Source organism: Mobula birostris, chromosome 18 (genome assembly GCF_030028105.1).
Source record: "Mobula birostris isolate sMobBir1 chromosome 18, sMobBir1.hap1, whole genome shotgun sequence".
NCBI lineage: Eukaryota > Metazoa > Chordata > Chondrichthyes > Myliobatiformes > Myliobatidae > Mobula > Mobula birostris.
The window spans coordinates 52,497,691-52,515,136 of record NC_092387.1 but is presented as its reverse complement, the minus strand read 5'-3'; the positions used below and the strand labels follow the sequence as shown (position 1 = coordinate 52,515,136).

General features: G+C 44.0%; 1 protein-coding gene across 4 annotated transcripts in view; it reads left to right on the top strand.

Moving 5' to 3' along the window:
• LOC140212122 (PH and SEC7 domain-containing protein 1-like) overlaps nucleotides 1-17,446 on the top strand; it is a 249,095-nt gene that overhangs the window by 130,263 nt on the left and 101,386 nt on the right. For 2 of the 4 annotated variants that reach the window (XM_072282690.1, XM_072282691.1), the window contains one exon: nucleotides 5,434-5,487. In XM_072282690.1, coding sequence (XP_072138791.1) covers nucleotides 5,434-5,487 — 54 coding nt within the window. Of the gene's footprint in view, nucleotides 1-5,201; nucleotides 5,222-5,433; nucleotides 5,488-14,806; nucleotides 15,152-17,446 lie in introns of those variants that run through there. The other 2 variants (XM_072282694.1, XM_072282692.1) reach the window with 2 other exon arrangements.

Below are 17,446 nucleotides of genomic sequence, written 5' to 3'. Positions count from 1 at the left end.
ACAATAATGCATAATAAAGTGTAAAATCTAAAGAAAGAGTGCAATGCAGGTAAACAATGAAGTGCAACATAATAAGGTAGATTGAGGGCCAGGAGTTCATCTTGTCATACAAGAGACCTAATCAAAAGTCTGATAACAGTGGGAGAGAAACTGATCTTGACCTTTCAGGCTTTTGTGTCTTCTGCCTATGGGAGAGGGGAGAAGAGAAAATGTCTGGGATGGATGGGTCTTTGATTATGTTGGCTACTTTACTAAGGCAGTGTGAAGTACTGTATAGACAGAATCCATAGAGGAGAGGCTGGTTTCTGTGATGTGATGAGCTGCGTCCACAACTCTCTGCAGTTGCTTGTGGTTATGTGCAACAAGTCAATAAGCATCTAGACAGAGTGCATTCTATGGTGCATCAATATAAATTGGTAAAAGTTGATGGTTAGTTAATAGACCAACTAAGGACATGGAAGGTATTGCTGTAGATCAGCCTGCATGTACTAATTAATGACAGCTGCAGATCAGTGTTCCTACTCTGGAGGTACAGATGAGCATTCCCCACCAGTGTTTCGCTTGATGCCCTCCTATGTGGCATGATGTTTACTGCTCTGTTTGACTCTGGTCTGAAATGCCGACAGTTTACTCTTTTCCATAGATGCTGCCTGGCCTACTGAGTTCCTCCAGCACTTTTTGTGTATGAGGTTGACAGATGAATTGGGAATGGTATATTGACCCCAGTATAGATGAGAGTAAGTGAGAATATGTTGGGTGTTTGATAATCATTTTAGACACCATAGGGTGAAGGGCCTGTTTCCATGCTGTTCTCTACCACCAACTACCACTGTAGGGATGTTTGGACTTGTGGCCATTCTATGTGAACGTAGAATGGTATAGTACAGTACTATCTAACCCATGGTGTTAATCCAAGGTCTATCTAACTCTTCCCTCCCACATAGCCTTCCATTCGTATTTCACTTCCACGATTTGTGCCATTTGCTGCTGGAATGTTGCTGATTAGAGTCCTACCTGAGAGTGGTTTTGTATATTTCAAAATATACATTATTCACATAAATTTCCAAAGTGCATGATATTATTAGTTGGTATTCATCAAAATCTTTCAGCAAATAATTCTTGGCGTTTTGGTGAGCTTGGCTGCTGCTCTTGGGATTTGCCAATTTCTCTGCTCAGCCTTCAAAGGATAGAGGAAGAGTTGAGCTTTCAAGTTGGAGATCTGGTAGGTCTCTGACCTGAAACATCAACTCTTTTTTCCTCTTCCACAGATGCTGCCAGACCTTCTGAGTGTTTCTGTTGGATTTCCAGAATTTGCAATGTTTTGAGTAGAGCAGAAAGTTCTCTTTCAAGAGCACTTTCTATAAATTCTGTAAGTGCTTTCCAGTTGATGAGTACCTTTTGAAGAGTATTCACTGTTCTAATGTAAGACACGTGGCAGCTGGTTTGTCACAGCAAGCTCCAGAAATAGCAGGCAATGAGCAGATTATCTATTTTGAGTGACACTGCTTGGACAATAAATATTGACTAGAACATGAGGGGGGATTTTCCCAGTCATCTTTAAACAGCCCTACAAGTTCTTTTAATGAGAGCTGATAATTTATACTTTCACAAGACAGGTGACAGCACTTAGTACTCAATGCAGGATTCCATATTTTCAAATAATCAGCCTTTCCTGTTTGCATAAGAATGATCCCGATCATATATCTGTAACAATCTTTCAGGTTTTCTCTCTCCACAGATGCTGTGTGGTCTGCGTTTCCATCAGCTGTTCTCTTCTGCATATCATAGTTTCAACATGTTATATATTTTTTTCCTAACTGGTTGCCCTCATTCAGCTACACTTAGTGCATATTCATGGTCTTCTACTGCTGTAGCCCTTCACTTCAAGTTTCGATGTGCTGGTTCAGAGATGCTCTTCTGCACACCGCTGTTGGATGGCATGGTTATTTGAGCTATTGTTGCCTTCCTGTCAGCCTGAAGCAATATGGCTATTCTCCTCTGACCTCTCTCATTAACAAGGCATTTTTACCCACAGAACTGCTGCTCAATGGATGTCTTTTTTTTATCGCACCATTCTCTATAAATTCTAGATACTACAATTTGTGAAAATCCCAGGAGATCAGCAATTTCTGAGATATTCAAACCTCCCTGTATGGCACCGAAGTCATTCCATGGTCAAAGTCACTTGGATCACATTTCTTCCTCATTCTGATGTTTGGTCTGAATAACAACTGAATCTCTTGACCATGTCTGCATATTTTTATGCATTGAGTTGCTGCCACATGATTGGCTGATTAGATATTTGCATTAACAAACAGGTTTACCTAATAAAGTGTCCACTGAGAGTATTATGTGGATGCTACCAAAACCATCGGGTCACCTGATAGCCTTGGTCTCCATCAAGATGCTCCTTTTGTTCTCTCTATCCTCTGGCTCACCTTCAACTTGCTCCCTCACTGTTCCAGTTCTGGTGAAGGATGATTAACCTGAATCATTAACTCTGGTTTATTCTCCACAGATGCTGTCTGATATGCTGAGTTTTTCTAACACTTTCTTCTACTGTTAATATGTTTCCTGCCATTCATCCAATTCTCTATTCATGCCACTACTATCCCGTTTAGTTCATCGTCTCCCATTTTGATAGCAAGCTTATTATGTGGCACATTGCTGAATGCCTTTTACCACATCAAATGCATTTTCCTCACCAGTCTTTCCCATTATTTATTTTGGAGTTGGATATATCATGCTTCCCATATAGTGTCCATATTCAATGGTTTTTTTTTAAAACAATTTATTTGGTTTAATGATCATATTTTGCTAGTTAATAAAATTTGCGCAGTGATGGACAGTTTGCCTTTGCATGCTTGTCATTTTCTTCCAGATGGTAGAAAACGGAGCTCCTGGAAGGTGTTGATATTTACATTCAATCCTTGAGAGCATGTCTGTATTTGGAACTAGATTCCTGGGACTATGTCAATATTTGCAGAGGATCATAGAGTATGAATGTTTGCAGAGAAGTCCAGGTGGATGTAAATTTTTACGTAGAATCATGGGAGTATGTCATTGTTCAGTCAGAATCAGGTTTATTATCATTGGCGTGGGTCATGAAATTTGTTGTTTTGTAGCGGCAGTACAGCATGACAAAAATTACTAAAAGTTACAAAAAATAAATACATAGTGCGAAAGAGAGATAATGAGGTAGTGTTTGTTGGTCCATGCACCATTCAGAAATCTGATGGCGGATGGTCAATAGGCTGCTCCTAAAACATTGAATGTGCTTCTTCAGGCTCCTGTCCCTCCTCTCCAATGGTAGTAAAGAGATGAGGGTTGTCCTGGGTTGTGAGGGTCCTTAATGATGGATGCTGCTTTCCTGAAGCATCACCTTTTAAAAGTGTCCTCCGTGGTGTGAAATTTGATCCTGCTTTATAAAACTGTTTACAGTGCAACTGGAGTACTGCATTCAATTCTGGTTGCCCCATTATAGGAAGGATATGGAAGCCTTGGAAAAGGTTACCAGAATGCTGCCTGAATTAATGTGCGTGAGCTGTAAGGAGAGGTTAGACAAACTCGGATTGTTTTTTCTGGAGTGGTGGAAGCCAAGGAGAGACCTGATAGAATTTTATAAACTTCCGAGAGGCATGGATAGATTAGGCTGCCAGTATAATTCTCCCAGGATTGAAATGTCTATTATCAGAGGTCACGCATTTAAGATGAGGTGGGTAAGTTTTCAAGATTCAAAGTACATTTATTATCAAAGTATGTATGCCATCTACAATCCTGAGTTCAAAAGAGATGTGCAGGACAATCTTTTACATTGAGAATGGCGGATGCCTAGAATTTGTTGCCACGTGCAGCTGTAGAGGCCAGGTTGTTGGGCATATTTAAGGCAGAGATTGATAGGTTCTTGACTGGACATGGCATCAAAGGTTATGGGGAGAAGGCCGGGGAGTGGAGTTGAGGAGGAGGGAAAAAAAAGGATCAAGCATGATTGAATGGTGCAGCAGACTCACTAGGCCAGATGACCTAATTCTGCTCCTGTGATTTATGGTCTTCTGTGCTGCTTGAGGTGGTAGTGGAGGCAGAAACAATAGGGGCATTTAGATAGGCAGATGGGTATGCATAGAAGGGAGGGATATGGACCATGTGCAGGTAGAAGGGATTAGTTTAATTAGACATTATTACCTTACTTAGTTCGGCACAACATTGTGGGCAGAAGGGCCTGCACCTGTGTTATACTGTTCTATGTTCTCTATATGGACAACCATGAGCTGCTTTAAGATGCAATAAAGACCTGTATGCAGAAAAGATTTACAAGGTTGTCCAATAAGCAAGAAGTCCTGAGTTGTAGGGAGGTTTTGGCCAGACTAGGTCTTTATTTCTTGGTACAGGGAATGAATGAGGAATGATCTTGTAGAAATGTTTTAAAATTATGTGAGGAATGGAAAAGGTGGATGGTAAATGTAGGGTTGACCAAAACCAGAGGCCTAGATTTAGAATGAGAGGGGGAAGATTCAGAAGGGATATGAGGGGCAACCTTTTTATGCACAGGGTGGTGAATATATGGAGCAAGCTGCCAGATGAAGTTGTTCAAGAAGGTCAATAGTATCACTTAAGGTACACTTTGACAGTTGCAGGGAGGTGCGGGGGTGAGAAGGATATGAGTCAAATGAAGGAAGTTGGGACTAACTGGTTTGGGCACCATGGCTAACATGGACTTGTTGGACAGAATGGCCTGCATCCATGCTCTATTGCTCTATGTCTCAACCCTAACATAGTTTACAGCCAGTAAAGTACTTTTGAAGTGTAGTCACTGTTGTATTTGCAGAGGTTCATGTGTATGCATCAGACTTTGCAGACAATCTCTCAGAAGTTTGAAGAGTTTACTAACTATGACCTACTAATGGAGGGAGCAACAAACAAATAACGAAATCTCCATGGGGCCAACTGACATCGCTTGCTCCCATCACTCCCGCCTCCACTGCGCCAGAACAGGAGCAAGGAAAAGGTGCCACATTTAGCAGTGGTGCCTGCTCTGTCCCATGGCTATGGCAGGTTTCAGCCTAGCAGAGACTTTTGGAACAAGGAAGAACCTGCAAGAGAAGTTGTCAAGCAGCGGCAAAGAAGAAGACCTTTGCATACTTCAGAAGGAATAGAAGGTAGAGCTGAGGTGGAACCAGCCATGCATCCACTGACAATCGGAAGGAAAAGGAGCAAGGGTTGGGTAAGGGACTAAGTTACTTGGTCACCCAACAATGCATGCTTCATCTTCATGCATCCAGTACTTTCCAGTGATATTTATCCATTACAACAGAACGTTATTATTGATGCAATGCCAGCCTTAGGCTGGAGTGACCTAGTTGCAGCTTTCTGCTGGGTGATAAACCCAGTGCATTCGATGGGAAGCATTCACTAACTCCCATTTCTTCTTTCCAGATGCTGCTGGTCCATTGCAAGAGAGAGAAGAAGAGGCTGCAGGCGCCGTCCAAGGTGAGAAGCGCAGAGTCTGCTGGCCAACGCGGGAACGGTGGCCATACATCAAGTGTGCTGACAAGAGGGGCTCGGTGTCACGCTGGCACCCAGAGGTTCAGGGAGTGGGACAGTGGCCTGAAATGTGGATTGCAGAGGGGCTGGTGGAGTTGCTGGCTTTGACCTTGTTCTGAGGGTGATGGACGGACAGGAGTCCAATGCCTGAGGAAACCCGGGTGCAAATGAGTGAGCGCTCCTGTCTCAGTGTGTTAACCCTCCAGTTAATCTGCTGAGGCTTTCTCTAACCTTGCCTAGCCTCCTTTCCCCTCACTCCACCGAAGCTGAGGCTCTTCAGCCGTGGCTCAGTACTACCTCTGAGTTACAAGATTGATGGTTTCAAGTCCCACTCCAGTGCGCTAAAGTCCAGACTGGCATCCCTCGACTGATGGAATGCCACACCTTTTCAGACACCTACCTTTGGATGGGACACTGAACCGTGGACGCAAAAGATCCCAAAGCAACACTTGATAAAAGAGCAGGCAAGTGATAAATCACTGGTTTGGCCACAGCTAGAGGACTGCCAATTCTGGACTATATACTTATGAAGAACGTGGACAGGATGCAGAATTGATTTATGGTGTGATTCTAGGGATGAGGATAAGGGGTCATAACCTCCGGAGTCGGGGAATAAATTTGGAACGGAGATTAGGAGGAACTGCTTTTCCCAAAGAGTGGTGAATCTCTGGAATGAAGCAGTGGAGGCTACGTCAGTAAATATATTTAAGACTAGGTTGGATAGATTTTTGCATATTAGAGGAATTAAGGGTTGTGGGGAAAAAGGCAGATAGGTGGAGATGAGTGTATGGTCAGTTCAGCCATGATCTTATTGAGTGGCAGAGTAGGCTCGACAAGCTAGATGGCCTACTCCCACTCCTATTTCTTATGTTCTTAAATTCTTAGTTCTCTGGACAGATTAGAAAAGCTGCCCAGTCCGTCCTTCTTAGAGAAGAACAGAGAAGAATGAAAGAGGACCTGTCAGAGATCTTTAAAATGATCATTTTGTGTTGCTTATATAAAGAAATAATTATCATTACAACATGGCTCGAAAACGTGGAGGCATAGAATGAGGATGATTTAAGGACTTAAATAAGGACTTAACCTGGCAAGTGGGAAAAATCTATTTACATAACAAGTGGTTGGGGGTCTAGATCACACTATAAGGATGAACGGTGATGGCAGATTCAGTCATAACGCTCCTTGTGGAGAAAGATGATCATTGAAAGGGAAATATTTGCAGGTTGGGTTGGGAGAATGGAAGCTACCAGAATGCTGTTGCATGAGGGCTACTACAGATGTGATGGGCTAGTTTTTCTATCAAGAAAGGTGGAAACTGTTTGTGTCTGTGTGTGTTGGTGTTCAGAAGAATGAGTGGTGAACTTATTGAGAAATATAAGCATCTGGAGGAGGTATGACAGTGGATGTTGAGATGTTTTCAACAATGGGAGACACAAACAAGGGGCATAGGCACAAATTAAAGAAACATTATTTTAAAAAGGAGGCGCATGCAAACTTTTCGCAGAGGATGATGAATTATTGGAATTCTCTGCTGCACAGGATTGTGGGGGCTTGATCATCAGAAGTGTTTAAGGTTAGGTAGATAATTTCTTGAAAGGTCGGGAGATTAACCAATATCATGTTGAATAGCAGTCCATTGAGGGGCAAAGTGGCCTTCTCCTGCCCACTCTTTGCTTGTGTTCAGGTGAATGGCCTCAAGTTCAGGTTTCAGATTCGGGTTTAGATTTGTTTATTATGTGTGCATCAAAGCATATAGTGAAATGTGCACGAGCAACCAACACACCCAAGGATGTGCTGGGGAGAGCCCACAAGTGTCACCACACATTCCATAGCATGCCCACAAAGAAAGGCATGTTTCTGTACTGTGACCGACCTATGATTCTGTTACCCTGGTGCCTTGGCTGCTGTTTATCCTTCAGTCACTATTAATAAGGAGTGATAGTGTTGGAAGAATTGCGTGTTGGCCACCACACACCAGGAGGGGCGTAAAAGTGGTCGAGAAGGTACAGAGAAAATATGCCAAGATGCTTCCCAATGAGGCATTTTAGCGCTGTTCTCCTTGCAGCCAAGAATGACGTGAGTTTTGATGTATTATGGTTGCTATAGATAAGGCAAATAAAAATAAGTTTCTTCTTTAATGGCATAAGAACTAAGGATTTCTCTCTCTCTCTCTCTCACACACACTCTCACACTCACTCTCTCTCTCACACACACACACACACACACACACACACACACACACACACACGCACGCACACACAAGGTTTTGGGCAAGAGATGCATGAGAGCGGTGTGAAGAAAAACTTCTTTCTGGAGCAATTGGGTAATGATTAAGAAATCCTGCAAAGGTGCATCAAAGTGGAGAGGAGTGGTAATTTCAGAGAGAAACTGGATCGGCAGTTGAGGGAGATAACTTTGTTGGCCTCGGGTTCAAGTTTCTGGTTATCATCAGGGTATAAGTGCTATGAAAATCTGTGATTTTTTTTCAGCATTACAAAACATAAATTAACAAGTTTATATGATCATAAATTGAACAAAATTGAACATGCAAACATAAACAACAAAATTAACATAACAATCCTAGTGCAAAATTAAGAGAGCGAAGCGGATGTATAGTCTGAGGTTATGTTTGGGCTTTTCAGGCTGGTTCAAGAACCTGATAGCAGTAGGGAAGAAGTAGTTGTTGAACCTTGAGGTGAGGGTCTTAAAGACTGTTGTACCTCTTGAGATGAAAACATAACCCAGATGGTGGGTGGAGATCACTGATAATGGAATCTGCCTTCCTGAGATATTGCATCTTGTAGATATCCTTGATACTGGGGAGAGCTCTGAAATGAGATGGCCTGATTACGCTGCAAAGAGATATCATGAACTTGATGGTCTGGAAAGACTTTTTTGCTGTATGATCAGCTGAGGGGAAATTCCTAAGGTTATGAGAAGAAGACAGGAGATTGGTGTTGAGCAGGATAATAAATCAGCCATGATCAAATGACGGAACAGATTTGATGGGCCAAATTCTGCTCCTATGTCTTGTTATCTAATAGTCAAAGCCCTTTACATCTAAAGGAGGTTATTTCTGATATGTACCCACAGATAAGATATAGAAAAACATCAGATAATAATGTGTGAGAAAGATTTGTCCATTTAATGTTTAATGTCCATTTAAGCATCAATTATTCATCCCCTCCATAGATGCTGCCTGGTCTACTGAGTTCCTCTAGCACTTTGTGTATGTTGCTCAAGATTTCCAGCATCTACAAATTCTCTTGTGCTTATAATTTGTGTCCATTTAATCCCCAGCTTTTTCATCACTGTCTACATCATTATTTTTCTCTCCAAGTTGTAATACAATCTTTATTTTGAAAATTGCTATTGAACCTGCTTCCCTATCAAATAATGTATTACTGAGCAGAGCCATTCACTGGGTCTAAAAGTAGTTCTTGCCATTGCCGCCTCTGGCTCTTTGTCGAATCAAATGAGATCCATGTCCTCTGATTACCCTGACCTTCCTGACGAGGTATCAGTTTTTCCATATCAAAGTCGAAATATTAATATAAAAGAACAAGGCTGACACCAGGGCTAAGGAAATTATAATAAAAATAATGAAAAGAGTATGTACAATTTTTAACAAATGTATAGATAGGGAATAACACACACATTGAAGCTTTGGACACTACCTCACTTTAATATATAGTATTTCTGTTTTTGCACTTTCTAAAAATCTATTCAATATATATAATTGATATACTAGTTTATTTTTAAATTTTTATTATTATTATGCACGTTTGTATTTCTCTCTGCTAGATTATGTATTGCATTGAACTGCTGCTGCTAAGTTAACAAATTTCACGTCACATGCTGGTGATAATAAACCAGATTCTGAAAATGCTGGAGGAACTCAGCAGGTTATGCAGCATCTATAGGAGGGGAATAACCGGTTGACTTTTCAGGGTGAGACCCTTCATTAGGACTACCATTCTGTTCATAACATCAGGAACCGCAGTAATTAGTCAGATTAAAAATATTCAAATATGACCCTGGGCTATAAAAGATATTAAAGCTGCAGTAATACAAATTTGTTTCAATTGTCTCTTTTATGTCAGTATAATCGGCAAAGCTCACATTTCTTGCTCTTCCCCAATGAATAAGGAATTGATAGAATGGTGAAGCAGACTCGATGGGCCAAATGTCCTAATTGTGCTCCCATGTCTTAATGCCTTGTGGAATTATGTTATCTTCTCATTCTGGTGATGATACACCCACAGTGCTGTCGGACAGAGGGTTCCAGCATTAGCTGCACTGATGAAGGAGAAGTTATCTGCAGCCATCTACTTCTGAGGGAGGACTTTGTGTGTGTGTGTGTGTGTGTGTGTGTGTTTCTTTAATTCAATGTTCAGATATTGTGACCAGGTGCAACTTTGTGAGCCAAGAACAGTCATAAGACACCCCTCCTTTCTCTGTTTGCAACCCTACGTTGTAAGTCATTTTGTGCAGTGCTCTCTGCTGAAGGCACTAGGTATCTACTGGAAAAAGCTCAGTTTCTTAACTTTGACTTGATGTATTACTGAAAGATCTGGCGGAATCTAACCGCAGATGCATGGTTTTGTCCGCCTGCACATCTCAATAACGTTTATATTCAATAACTAATTGCGTCACGTAGTTCTTCTCTTGAATTTCATCTAATCCCTGATGAATGGTTGTATTGACCCCACATCCCAATAACTTCTATATTCACTGACTGGTCGCATGCTGTGATTCTTCTCTTAAATTTCAAAATAATCTGGGAGGGTGAGTGGATCCTAGTCAGAACCTTGATGTTAAATAAATGAGTCGTAGATTCATAGAGTGTGGAAAGAAGACCCTTCGGCTCCTGAAATCCACACTGAGATCAACAATCTGTTAACTCTAATCTGACATTGATCCCATTTTTTAAATTCTCCCCATATTTATTATCAAAGTACATATATGTCACATAGACTACCTTGAGATTTATTTTCTTGCAAGCATTTTCTGCAAAATAAAGAAATGCAATAGAATTTATGAAAAACTTTACTTAAAGACTGATAACCAACCAATGTGAAAAAGAAGACAAATTATGCAAATTAAATAATACTGAGCACATGATTTTAGAGCCCTTAGAAAGTAAGTCTGTAGGTTGTGGAATCAGTTCAGACTTGAACTGAGTGAAGTTACCCTCGCTGGTTCAGGAGTCTGATGGTTGTAGGGTATTAACTGCTCCTGACCCTGGTGGTTTGGAAAATTTGGAAAATAAGGCTGCTGTACCTTCCACCCGATGGTAGTAGTATGAAGAGAGTATGGCCTGGATGGTGGATGCAGCTTTCTTGTGGCAGTACTCCCTTGTTAATGACAGACAAGGCTTTCTTCACACAGCTTTGGGATGTGGGAGGAAATTGGAGATGCTGGAGGAAGCCCCCTCCACCTCTGATTGGGGGTTCTACCATGTGGATTCAGATTTCCTGGGCATATTTAGGGCCAAGATGAAGGCATAAAGTCATAGAGCTATACATCATGGGAACAGGCCTTTCGTCCAATCTTGCCGTACTGACCTGAGCTAGTTCCATCTGCCTGTGTTTGGCCATATTCCTCTCAGTCCTTCCTGTTCTTTGGAATCGGGTTTACTCATGTCACATGTGCTGAGATACAGTGAAAAGCTTGTTTTGCATACTGTTTCTACAGATAAAACCTTAACACAGTGCATTGAGGTAGAACAAGGTGAAACAAAGTTCTATTTGCTCTATAGCGATTACACTTTATTTTCACAAAAACAAGCAAAATAAAATCTAACAGCAATAGATTTGGTGATTTTTATGGGGTCAGGGGTAAGTTTTTTTACGCGGAGAGTGGTGAGTGCGTGGAATAGGCTGCCAGCGGCGGTGGTGGAGGCGGAAACGATAGGGTCTTTTAAGAGACTCCTGGATGGGTACATGGAGCTTAGAAAAATAAAGGGCTATGGGTAAGCCTAGGTAGTTCTAAGGTAAGGACATGTTCTGCACAGCTTTGTGGGCCGAAGGGCCTGTATTGTGCTGTAGGTTTTCTATGTTTCTATAGAGAAAGTGGTGGTTGGCTTCTGTCTGTCTCAAAGGACAATGAGTGATGTTGATCATCATCATTGGCCTGGGCGGAAGGTATGAGGATCCTGAGATGCCCAGTCATCAAGATCCCCCTCCTGCCCTCACCAACGTAGTCCAAAGGAAAGCTTATGAAGCAATATGTTTGGCTACAGGAGCTGCCAGGAGGATGTTCAATGACGTTCAGCCACCTTAGGGGCTCCACCCTGGATTTGCTGTCTGGGTTTTCTCCCATAGCCTTTGTCTCTCCTGAGGCTGTCCGCAAGGCAGTGGGGGCTATTTGTCCATAGCTGGGTATCTGGTTCATGAGCACCAGGGCACGTCCACACGCCAGTGGGCCTGTGTGCTATGTGTGCAGGGACCAGACCACCTCCTCATCCTCTGTTGTTCAGCCTGAGTCCAAAAGGAGTTCGGTTTCCATGTGTTGCCAGTGAGGAGGCACTGCACGAGGCTTGCTGTTGGAGAGGCTGTGTACTGGCAGGGAGAGGCTTGTACACCCGGCCCCCCTTTTCGCGAGTCTGCTCACCAGCAGTGGAAGCTGAAAGTCGGAGCAACAAGCACTACCCACAACACTACCACACTAGACGCGTCACAACAACCATTTTGACACCAATAGAGAAAGCGCAGCACAGGTAATCAAAATGGACCAAGATCATAGTGAGATAAATTGTGAGGTCAAGGGTCCAATTTGTCATACTAGGGACACTTCACTTGTGAGTCTGTTGGGGTTGTCTATTGCATCCGGTGCTCCCGGTGCAGCCTCCTCTACATCAGTGAAACCCGACGCAGATTGGGGGACCGCTTCGTCGAGCACCTCCACTCCGTCCGCCACAACAGACAGGATCTCCCAGTAGCCACCCACTTCAACTCTGCTTCACATTCCCATTCAGATATGTCCATACATGGCCTCCTCTACTGCCATGATGAGGCTAAACTCAGGTTGGAGGAGCAACACCTCATATACCGTCTAGGTAGTCTCCAGCCCCTTGGTATGAACATAGAATTCTTCAACTTCTGGTAATTCCCTTCCCCTATCCCTATGTCACTCTGCCTCCTCCCCCAGCTGCCTATCACCTCCCTCATGGTCCCGCCTCCTTCTACTACCCATTGTGTTTTCCCCTGTTCCTTCTTCACCTTTCCTGCCTATCACCTCCCTGCCTCCCCTCCCCCTCCCCCACCCCTTTATCTTTCCCCTTACTGGTTTTTCACCAAAAACCTACCAGCCTTCTCCTTCCCACCTTCCCCCCACCTTCTTTATAGGGCCTCTGCCCCTTCCCTCTACAGTCCTGACGAAGGGTTCCGGCCCGAAACGTCGACTGATCTTTTCTACAGATGCTGCCCGACCTGCTGAGTTCCTCCAGCGTGTTGTGAGTGTTGCTTTGACCCCAGCATCTGCAGATTATTTTGTGTTAGGGAACTATTTAATAGTCTGATAGCAGTTGGGTGGAAGGTATGTTTGAACCGGGTGGTACTTGCTTTCAGGCTTTTGTATCCTCTAATGGAAGAGGGGAGTAGATAGAGTGAGTAGGATCTAGATTAGGCTAGCTACTTTACTCATGCAGAAGTGTAGACAAAACTTGATGGCGGGTAGGCAAGTTTCCGTGATGCACACATACATAGCTCAGCACAACGCTCTACAGTTCTTGCAGTCATCTGCAGAGGGCAGATCAAAATTGGGATCACATATATTGTCACTGACATACGTTGTGAAGTTTCTTCTTTTGAGGCATCAGTACAGTATAAAACATGCAAATTACTGTAAGTTAAAATAAATAGGGAGATAGTGTTCATGGACCATTCAGAAATCTGGTGATGGGGTGGAAGAAGCTGTTCCTAATACCTTGAGTGCATGTCTGTGCCTCCTTCCTGGTGGTAGTAATGAGAAGAGGGCATGTCGTAGATAGTGAAGCCCCTGGGTGGTGGATGCTGCCTTCTTGAGGCGCCGTCTTTTAAGGATGGTGGGAGGCTCGTGATTGTGATAGAGCTGGCTGAGTTTACAATCCTCTGCAGCCTCGTTTGATGCTGATCATTGGAGCCTCTGCAGTAGGTGGAGATGCAACCAGCCAGAATGCTCTCCGCTATACATCTGTAGAAACTTGCTTGAGGCTTTGGTGACTTGCTAAATCTTCTCTAACTCGATAGCTAGTGGCAAGCCTTCTTCATCAATGCATTAACACATCAAAGTGTTGGGCCCAAGATTACTCTCTGCGATGTTGAATCAGAATCAGGTTTAATACTACCGGCATACGTTGTGAAATTTGTTAACTTGGCAACAGTAGTACAATGCAATACATGATAATATAGAAAAAAAACAGAATTGTATAGTACATAGGTATGTTAAAAAACCAAATTAAATAAATAATATAAAAACAGAAATAAAAAAGTAGTGAGGCAGTGTTTATGAGTTCAATGTCAATTTGAATATCGGATGGCAGAGGGGCAGAAGCTGTTCCCGAATCCCTGAGTGTGTGCCTTCAGGCTGCTGTACCTCCTTCCAGATGGTAACAATGAGATGCCAAGGAGCATCTTATTTGTTGCTATGACAAACCGTTATGCATCCAGATGCACCTGCGTAAATGGCTTTTAAGAGCTTAAGACATAGAAGCAGAATTAAGCCATTTGGCCCATCTAGTCTGCTCTGTCATTCCATCATGGCTGATTTATTATCCCTCTGCATGCCATTCTTCTGCCTTCTACCCATAACTTGTGATGCCCTTACTAATCGAGAAGCTCGCAATCTCTGCTTTAAATATAACCAATGCCTCCACAGCTGTCTGTGGAAACAAATTCCACAGATTCACCACCCTCTGGCTAAAGAAATTCCTTCTCATCTCTGTTCTAAAGGGGCGCCCTTCTATTCTGAGGCTGTGCCTCATTGTTATTATAATTAGATCTTGAACATTCAGAGAATTGGAGAATATGGTCATCAGAAAGCAACATTGACAGTATCAGTTGCAATCTTATTAAATAGCAGAGCAAGTTCAAAGGGCCGAAAGGACCACCTTTTTTACTTCCTATAAAGTACGAAGACTGGTCTCATTTGTTTACTGGTTAAACGGAAGCTTCCTCAAGCTGTTTAATCATTAATTGCCTCTATAGCATTCACCCTACAGGCTGCTGCTGTCTGTGTGCCACGCTGAACGAAACAAGCTGTTGCTCAGAGGGAGGGACAGGAATTCAACCCATGCAAACATTGACCAAAGTTGTTCTCCACAACACGGCCATATCTGTGACAGAGAAGCCCTTTATTCTTGGCAGTAGACCAGTTAATATTTGATGGTGAAAGAGAGCTTGGTAAATGTAAATTACCTGCTTTTATGACTCTGGTTTAAGGCATGAGTGAGGGTGGAGTTTGTCACCTGGAAACATATGTATTGGTGGAAGCAGCTCGTGTGTCAACGGCCTTATCAGTGAAGTGAGCAAACATATGGATGCTTCTTTGCCTGAACGCTGTGATTCTTTGGTTAATTGCGGCACTGATTATGACAGAGTGGACAACATCTCGGAGAATGGGCTTGGGAGTAAGTATTACATCTGGCATGTATACCCGATAGGGAGAGCGAGGGGTGGCCAAACAGGGAAGGAGAAGGAACCGGAGAAAGGCAGGCAGTGGGCGGTAGAAGCGGAGGGGGAGAGAGAAGGGTGGAATAGGAGACAGTGAGAGAGGAAGAGGAGGCAGAAAGACACAGTTACAGGGCAAGGGAGGAAGAGCGAGACACGTAAAGGAGGAGGGAGGAGGGATGCAGAGGGAGACACGTACAGGATGAGGGAGGGAGGCAGAGGGAGATGTACGGGATGAGGGAGGGAGGCAGAGGGAGACGGATGAGGGAGGGAGGCAGATGGGACGTACGGGATGAGGGAGGGAAGCAGAGGGAGATGTACAGGATGAGGGAGGCAAATGGGATGTACAGGATGAGGGAGGGAGGGAGGCAGATGGGACGTACAGGATGAGGGAGGGAGGCAGAGGGAGATGTACAGGATGAGGGAGGGAGGTCGAGGGAGACGTACGGGATGAGGGAAGGAGACGTACGGGATGAGGGGGGGGCAGAGGGAGACATACGGGATGAGGGAGGGAGGCAGATGGGACGTACAGGATGAGGGAGGGAGGCAGAGGGAGATGTACAGGATGAGGGAGGGAGGGAGGCAGATGGGACCTACAGGATGAAGGAGGGAGGGAGGCAGATGGGATGTACAGGATGAGGGAGGGAGGAAGAGGGAGATGTACAGGATGAGGGAGGGAGGTAGAGGGAGACGTACGGGATGAGAGAGGGAGGCAGAGGGAGATGTACAGAATGAGGGAGGGAGGTAGAGGGAGATGTACAGGATGAGGGAGGGAGGTCAAGGGAGACGTACGGGATGAGGGAGGGAGGCAGAGGGAGACGTACGGGATGAGGGAAGGAGACGTACGGGATGAGGGAGGGAGGCAGAGGGAGACATACGGGATGAGGGAGGGAGGCAGAGGGAGATGTACAGGATGAGGGAGGGAGGTAGAGGGAGACGTACGGGATGAGAGAGGGAGGCAAAGGGAGACGTACAGAATGAGGGAGGGAGGTAGAGGGAGTCGTACGGGATGAGGGAGGGAGGTAGAGGGAGATGTACGGGATGAGGGAGGGAGGTAGAGGGAGATGTACAGAATGAGGGAGGGAGGGAGGTAGAGGGAGATGAACAGGATGAGGGAGGTAGAGGGAGACGTACAGAGTGAGGGAGGCACAGGGGACGTGAAGGATGAGGGAGGTAGAGGGAGACGTCAAGGATGAGGGAGGGAGGCAGAGGGAGATAGAAGATGAGGGAGGTATGCGGTGGGTAGAAGAGGAAGGGGGGCTGAGGCAGGGTGCCATACATGGTGACAGAGCTGAGAGAAACTGTGAGGCAGAGGGAACAAAAGAGAGTGGGGGGGGGTGGTCTTCAGTTTCTTCCCACATCCTCAAGAAGGAAAGGCACTGGTTGCTGAAAATTACCCCTCATGTACATGGGTGGTAATAGAAACAGAGCGGTGGGGGAAATTCATGAGTGTATGAGAGGGAGCATGTTAAAAGCAGATAACAAAGGGAGATGGGATTGGTCTGACTGCTTCCCAGGATACAATGGGCTGAATAGCCTCTTGTTACATCGTAGTGCGATATGAGAATCTGCTGGTTGCCTCCGGCACATCACTGTGCATATGTCTTCATTGGGCATTAAGCAGTGGGAGACCTTGTGCACAGGAGAGGTGCTACAGAAACACATGTTTTTCTTCATTCACTGACAGTCCTGTTCAACAGTACCAAAGGAAAGGAGTTAACATACAGTAAAGTGTCTTATTTAAGGGTATTGGGTGGCAGATAGGCCACTCATTTGGAGTGGATATGTGTGATATCTTCACTCCTGTTTAAAATAAGCATGGTTTAAAGTTGTATAGTGGTTCAATTACTGGATTAGTAACTGGGGTTCTAGCCTATTGATCTAGAAGCAAGGAAGCTAATGCATTTAATTTCAAACCGTTAAACATCTGGAATTAAATATAAAGTTGGTCTCTGTAAAACTGATCATGTAGCCAGCACTGGATTTCTGTAGAAGCCCATCTAACTCCAGATGATCTGCCATCCTCTGTGTGTACCTTCAGACTCACCGATGTGATCAGGTTCATTATCACTGACTTGTGTCATGAAATTTATTGCTTTGTGGCAGCTGCACAGTATAATGACAATGATTACAATGATTGGTTAGTTGTCCATCGTAGTTGACGATGACAATGAAACGCAGGCAGGAGATTTTTTTAATGTAGAAAAGCCATTGCACTGGGGCAGTTCTACTCTCTTGGCCTGGGAAATCCAGGT